The following is a 7,813-nucleotide window of genomic DNA, read 5'->3' as shown; positions in this document are numbered from 1 at the left end:
TCAACCATCTGGCCATTTCTTTGAGGTTTTATGTTTTGTAAGTCTATTAGGTATGCTAAAAAACGTATATGCCTTTTTCTCCTATTAACCAGACCTGTCAGTTGACTTTCAGCAACCTTTAGAGGGCAAAAATGAAGTTTTATATTGACCCCTGCTACTAATTTAGCTCCTATTTCACTAAAATGTGTCAGGCTCTCTACCAAGCTTTAGGGTTTCAGAGATGAACCAGACAAATATTCTTCTCAAGCATCTCAGAGTTAAGTGTGAAAGACAGATAAATAAATGGTTACAAAACAATGTAAACATATGACAGAGCTCTGTACAAGGTACTTTGGGAGCAAACAGCACATGATTACAAAAAGCTACCTGGGAGTAGCAACTGGAAAAACAATTTTATCTGAGACTTGAAATAAATACTTTTTTCTAAGTCTTTTGCTAACCAAGTAAGAAAAGGAAAAATCCTGGCAGGTCGAGGAACTGGTTTAGTTTAGAAATAGAGAGGTGCAGTGAGGTGTGGCTATGCAGCTGGTTGTACATGGGAGCTGAGAGTCGGGGTTGGAAGGGAAGGAATGAGTGGGAGAAAAAGGGAGGGCAGCTTGCCTGCCTGCAGCCCATCCTTTCACTGTAGAATGAGTCAGTGTTCTGAGCACTCTATTGTAGTCATCTCAGTAATATTAACAACTTGCTTATATGGGAGGAAGATACATTTTCATATCCATGTCAGATATGAGGAAAGTGAGCCCAGGAAGGTTAAATATGTCATCCATGCCTACACAGCTAGTAAATGATATTTACCAGGATTCTCAATCGAGTAGTTTGATTCTTGATGTAATGTTCATAATGTAAACATTTAATAAAGGGTATGAATACTCAAAGATTGCCAGACTTTTCAGAGAAGCCAGGAAAGCTAATCAGGAAAAAAGGGATAAACTAGGAGCATAATTGACCACAAAAAAGCAAGCAAACAAACAAGCAGATAAATCAGGAATAAGAAAAAGCATTAAAACTACCTTTAAAAGGTATATCTACTGAGAGCTCTGAAAATATGTTACTTTCATAAATTGTAGGCAGAATGTAAGTAAATGAATGAATGAATGAATTAAAAGGCTACCAGATAAGAATATATATATATATAATTGCTTAAATAAATAAAAAAATTAATATAAATACTCCAAGAAAAAAAATCAAAGACCTCTCACATATTGTAGCACAGACAGCAAATATGAGGGAAAAAAATGTGTCCCTTTCTTAAAGCTCTTTAATAGTTCTGCATCACATACAGAATTAAATCAAAACTTACTACCAGTACCCACAAAGCACTGTATAATGTGGCTTCTTTGCCATAATGTGGCTTCTAACCTCTCCAAACTAATTGCAACAATTTCCCCATTAAACCCAAATGTTTCATATGATTTCTTGGACTTGTCAATATTCTGTAGCTGGGGTTTTTGTACTTGCTGCTGTCTCTGCTGGAAAACATTTGTCTTAGCACTTAGAATGGTTGGTTTCTTTTCATTCTTCTGGTCCCTAAGTAGATGTTTCTTCTTCAGAATGGCTTTTTCTTGCCATACATACAGTATCCCACTCTTGCCTTCTGCCCAATTACTCTTTTTTTCCATCTTACCTCCTTCAAGGTACTTCTCATGAATTAAAATCATTTATTCATTTAATTCTAATTTATTTTTTCTCCACCACTAGAATGTCAACTGTGTGGGGACAGACCACTTGTTTGCCTAATAGGATTTGACAGACTTGAATTGTTGAATAAATGCAAAATAAAAGATTAATCCAGGAGTTACAACATTCATTTGGTTTAAGTTTTGAAAAGAGATTTTTTTTAATGAAGATAATAAAGTAACCAAAGAAGTAATAGTAAAATATCCTCAAAGATCCAGAGAGAGCTACACCTTTTTAATTTGCCAGCATTCAAGCTGCCCTGGCAAGCAGCCAGTTGCCAGGACACCCAAGTCTCCCTCCCCTTCTCATTTATGCATATTGTGCCTCTCGTGGTTAATCCTAGGCATGTGCCAACCAGCCTGCCTACTGAATCTTTTCTTGAGAACTTATTTACATGTCCTTAGTCTATATTCTGAATTCTAAAGATAAATGCATAAAAATCTATAACGAACACAGTGCTGCATAATCAGATGATCTCTAATTTGAGTATAAAATTTAGGTAACAAACCATACCTAAGATAATAATTCAAAGGAGAGCCACTATCATGACATTAAAGCTACCTAAACAAAGTACGTTTTAGTAAAACTTATTCAAATGACTCTTTGCTTGCTGTTCTTGATAGTTTTTTAACATGATTCCAATACATAAGACAGAAAACAAACAACATTTCTAAGTAATACATTGTCAGAGGCCACAGCATTTATTTTAAAAGATGAATAAATCAAAAAATTGAAAGAATAGAATCTTGAAAAACTTAATTCTCTGGGTCAATTCATGGTGTATGCACATCTGAATTCATAAAATTCCAAACTTACCAAATTTTCTATAGTTTTCAGATGTGTGTTTATCCACATCAGTCTCCATGGCTCCTCAATGTTATCTGAGAGAGGCGTATAAATATAATATGCTATGAGGATCCCCCCAATCAGAAGGTACAGTGATTTTCTTCCCATGGTGTACGTCCTGCTTCTTGGTCTCTAGAAACACAGAAAGTAAACTTACATGATGTGCCTGAATAGTGTACTTTAACAAGCAGTGTGCTTCGGCTCCACCCAAAAGCTTTATCTTGCTCTTTTGAATATAGAGTTAATCCTTAGTTTAAGGATTGGCATAATAAGGTTAAAATTTTATCTGTTATCCAGATACACTTGTGTTAAGTGCAACTTCAAGGTTTAATGAGTAATAGGAAACTAGGGCAAAGTTTGTCAACGATCGTAGTGTTATTTGCATTCCAATAGACAGTATGTATTGAGTAATAACTTGGGAAAAAATTCTTTAACAGAATTATCCATAGAAAACATACAGAATTCAGAATCTTTGTTTTAAAATAGCTTATCATGGAAAAAACAAATTATATATATACATATATATACACACATGCACACATATACATATATATGTACATATATGTGTGTGCGTGTGTGTATATATATTGTTTTATACAGAGTCTCACTCCGTCACCCAGGCTGGAGTGCAGTGACACAATCTTGGCTCACTGCAACCTCCGCCTCCCGGGTTCAAGAGATTCTCCTGCCTCAGCCTCCTGAGTAGCTGGGATTACAGGCCTGTGCCACCATGCCTGGCTAATTTTTGTATTTTTAGTAGAGACGGGGTTTCACCATGTTAGCCAGGCTGATTTGGAACTCCTGACGTCCAGTGATCTGCTTGCCTCAGCCTCCCAAAGTATTGGGATTATAGGTGTGAGCCACAGCGCCTGGCCAAATATATTCTTAAAGTGTTGAGAGTATAGAAAACAAAATAGCTATTATTTCTGCCCTTATAAAATTTAGATTATCTTGTCAGAGACAGAAATATTAGCAATTCATTCTGAAAATTTTTTGAGAGGGAGATTATAAAAATAATAATGATGGTAATGATAATAGTAATAGTGGACATTTATTTTTTACTCTGAGATTCAAACCCTATGCGAAGTGATTTGGATATATAATCTGAGTCCAGACACCTATAAGATTAGTACTATTATTTTCTCAAAATGAGTAAAATGAGTTTTTAAACGTCTAAATCACTTCACCAAGGTCATTATACTTCAAGTACTAAAGCCAGAAAAAATCAAGGTAGCTCGGAGAGTACCTAGAAAACATTTTCAAACAACTTAGTTTTTTTCCAAGACCTTGTGTGTGTGTGTGTGTGTGTGTGTGTGTGTGTGTGTGTATGTTATACAATTAAAATGCACAAAAGAAAAATAACAATTGTAAGGCATAATTGGAAGGACAGCCAAGAAAGATGAGCCAATAGACTCAAGTTCAGGCAAGCTGATTTATTGTCAGTCCTGTCCAGCTACCTCCTGACAAAAGCAGAGAAAGCAGCCCCGCTTACAGGTTATAGCAAGGTTGTACAGGGTGTAGAAATGGGTCAGGGTAAAGGAAAAAGAAAAGGTTGGGAGCGGGGGTACTTTGTGCCAGGTGTCTGACCACTTCCTGGGGATGTTTTTCTTGCCAGCTCTGTTATGTAAGGTAGACGTCTTGACCACATCCTGAAACAGCTGGCCTCTGGTCAGACAGTCACAGGTGGGTTTGGGGTAGGGGGTTTTACTTTTGGCCTTTGGGAGGGGAAAACAGTCCAGTTGGGTGGACCCTAACAGTAATAATAAATCAGATTCCTACATTGCTAAGCTCACTGATGTTGACACCTTCGTGTATTTACTGACATAACGTTTTTTATACACACATAAATCTTTCCTGGCTGAAGCCTGGAGTAAATAATTTCTTCAAGGAGTCCTGGTTTCCTTTAGTGGCAAATGTTAGTAGAGAAAAAAATCTTGACATTATATGTACTCATTGGTACTGAGCCATTTTAGTTAGCAGAGCTAGAAAAGATAGATTTTGAAAATATGAGTTTAAAACGATGTTTAAATTTAACACTACAAGATTGTCTCGATTTCGTTACTTTTGTAATTTTATAGTTTTTCAAGTTAACATTTAATTTTCATTTTACATTACTGAAATCTTATGTTCTGTTGTATAAAATTATAAAATGTTTGTATGCAAAAAGGAAAATTACTAAGTCCATCCTCTTTCCTGATATTCTTTTCTCTTAGCTTCCTGTAGATCTCTAGCCCTTCTCAGTCACCTAAGAGTGTACCCTCTCTCTTCACCATTTGCAAGTTGCTTCAGGTCAGCACACTCTAAGCCCAAACCTGTAACACTGGCAATCAGAACCCTCCTTAAATCTAGGCAATTGAGGCCTCTGTCCCAAGCGCCATGCTTCAAAGGACTGTCTGGCTTTCCTCTGATTGCTGGCTTCACTGTGGGGCATAGACTAGCAGAGCAAGGGGGCACGTCCCACCCCTTCTAGGCCATACTCCCAGCACCCTGGACCTTGAGCCTTGAACAGTCTTTTTACATTTAATCTATTGTCTTGTTCATTGAAATATTCCACATGAAAAAAATACTAGCTGTTTTATCAAACAGGAAAACTGAAGCATTTTTTCTGGAGTACGTTTTGATCTTGGAAAGGATAATAATATTGTTGAAGAAAAAATTAAAAGGAAAATACAACCCATTATTTAATCCTATGATGTTAAGCAGGAAACAATTCAAAGAAAGCAAATCATGCCTTAATATTCAATTGTTTATACTTATTTTATAGACTGAGTCTCACTATTGTGCCTAGGTTGGTCTCAAATTCCTGGCCTCAAGTGATGCTCCCACCTTGGCCTCCCAAAGTGCTGGGGTTATAGACATGAGCCATCACACCCAGCCAATATTTAATTTTAGTATATGGAAACTCTGCAGTTTTCCTACCTCTATTTGGGGACATGAGAAAAGCATATTTGGAAAAGAATTATTTATTTGAGCCACGAAAGAAAAATAAGTCATTTCCAGCAGTATGTCAGCAAGCTCACAATGCAACAGTATGTTGGCAAGCTCACAAAGGAGCTTGGTAAATCTGTGGAATTTGTAAGTTCTGTCAGTGAATGGAAGGGTCAGAAACTCTTAGGTAGGGCAAAAAACTAGTAAAATATTTCAAAGTTCAACTGTTACTAAACTTTTATTTAGATTGAGGTTTCAAAAATTCAATTAATTTGTGTTGCTTTAATGAAATAAATTTAGGAAGCAAGAACATGATATTTAATTTGTAGATTATGATATGAGTAGTCAAAGTAATATCAGAATTGTATTAAATAAATTTTCCAACAATTGATACTTACCATTACTACTCAAACATGAGCCACCACCATGGTTATAAAATAAGCTTCTTCTTCGTGATTCTGGCTTCCATTTTGGCACACATATGCAGACAAGAATGCTGTTAAATTTACTTCTCACAGTTATATTTTCATCTGAGGTTGGTGGAAGCTTTAGGAAGTTTGAGAGGAACATCATAGGCTCTATCAAGTTGTTTGGCCCCAACATTTCAGCAAACAGGGTCTAAAATAAAACACATACACATACACACACATTCTAAGTGTCAAAAATAATTTTGAACCAAGAAGTGCACATTAATATCTGATATGATCCAAATGGTCTTAAATTACATATTCTTGGAAAAATGATACCACCTTAATATACGGAAGTTCAAATATTGTAAAATAAGAATTATTCTAAGTGAAATGAATCCTCATCTACCCATCATTCAATAGGAATACCATTATGGGTCTATAATTCTGCGTGAAATACTGTGGAGACCAAGTGGAATCAGGTAAATTCATCATCCTAAAACAAAACAAAACCGCCACCAACAAAAACCTTGGAGCCAAATGAGAGACATGAATGACAAAACAAGATCTTACCAGAGATATAGACAAAGTTATTTGAGATAATCATAAAGATGTATCATAGACTCTATGAATAAGCTCAACTGTACTCATAAATAATATTTAATACAAGGCAGAATGAGGAAAGACCTTGAATAGGGGGCTAAGGTAGGAAGAGGAGTGGGATTGATTCTAACTGACCATCATGGAGAAAGTTTCTCATGAATGCTCTATTTGATCTTAATCTGAACAATGTATTTAAAATTTTTAGATTCAGTGAGAAAGGCCAGAGCAACCTGATCAACATCCTGAATGAAGGACATTATTTCATGGGTGTTTACAAAAACCATTTTATTTGAGAGCTAACTTTCTTGGGCTATCTGGTTGAAATTATCCTGGGAAGCTCTACGATGATGACATTGTGGGGTGCTGTGTTCAGAACTCAATTGTCCATTCTTTCTTTATAGAAGTGTTAACAAGCAGCTTAATATGCCCTAATGAGCCAACAACAAAATAAATTTTATATGTATATAATGTTAACATGTATGATTAAATATAATTAAATCATGTAAACCACTGTTTTTTTGTTTGTTTTTATTTATTTTTTTAAATTTATTTATTTCTTTTCTTTTTTTTATTGTTATACTTTAAGTTCTAGGGTACATGTGCACAACGTGCAGGTTTGTTACATATGTATACTTGTGCCATGTTGGTGCGCTGCGCCCATCAACTCGTCAGCACCCATCAACTCGTCCTTTATATCAGGTATAACTCCCAATGATATCCCTCCCTCCTCCCTGCTCCCCACAAGAGGACCGGCGTGTGATGTTCCCCTTCCCGTGTCCAAGTGATCTCATTGTTCAGTTCCCACTTATGAGTGAGAATATGTGGTGTTTGGATTTCTGTTCTTGCAATAGTTTGCTGAGATTGATGGTTTCCAGCTGCATCCATGTCCCTACGAAGGACACAAACTCATCCACTTTATGGCTGCATAGTATTCCATGGTGTATATGTGCCGCATTTTCTTAATCCAGTCTGTCACTGATGGACATTTGGGTTGATTCCAAGTCTTTGCTATTGTGAATAGTGCCACAATAAACATACATGTGCATGTGTCTTTATAGCAGCATGATTTATAATCCTTTGGGTATATACCCAGTAGTGGGATGGCTGGGTCATATGGTACTTCTAGTTCTAGATCCTTGAGGAATCGCCATACTGTTTTCCACAATGGTTGAACTAGTTTACAATCCCACCAACAGTGTAAAAGTGTTCCTATTTCTCCACATCCTCTCCAGCACCTGTTGTTTCCTGACTTTTTAATGATTGCCATTCTAACTGGTGTGAGATGGTATCTCATTGTGGTTTTGATTTGCATTTCTCTGATGGCCAGTGATGATGAGCATTTTTTCATGTGA

The 7,813-nt window shown here is 36.3% G+C and overlaps 1 protein-coding gene across 1 annotated transcript in view; it reads right to left on the bottom strand.

Annotated features, from left to right (window-relative positions):
- The window catches only part of AADAC (arylacetamide deacetylase), a 16,685-nt gene extending 13,944 nt beyond the window's left edge, over window positions 1-2,741 (bottom strand). The window contains exon 1 of the mRNA XM_017854952.1: window positions 2,494-2,741. Within this exon, the coding sequence (XP_017710441.1) occupies window positions 2,494-2,631 (138 nt within the window). The 5' untranslated portion in view covers window positions 2,632-2,741. The remainder of the gene's footprint in view (window positions 1-2,493) is intronic.
- Between the last annotated feature and the right edge of the window lie 5,072 nt (window positions 2,742-7,813).

The sequence above is a fragment of the Rhinopithecus bieti genome, unplaced genomic scaffold, assembly GCF_001698545.2.
Source record: "Rhinopithecus bieti isolate Rb0 unplaced genomic scaffold, ASM169854v2 scaffold_36840, whole genome shotgun sequence".
Lineage (NCBI taxonomy): Eukaryota > Metazoa > Chordata > Mammalia > Primates > Cercopithecidae > Rhinopithecus > Rhinopithecus bieti.
Note: the sequence above shows the minus strand (reverse complement) of the source record. Positions and strands in the feature narration are given on the sequence as shown.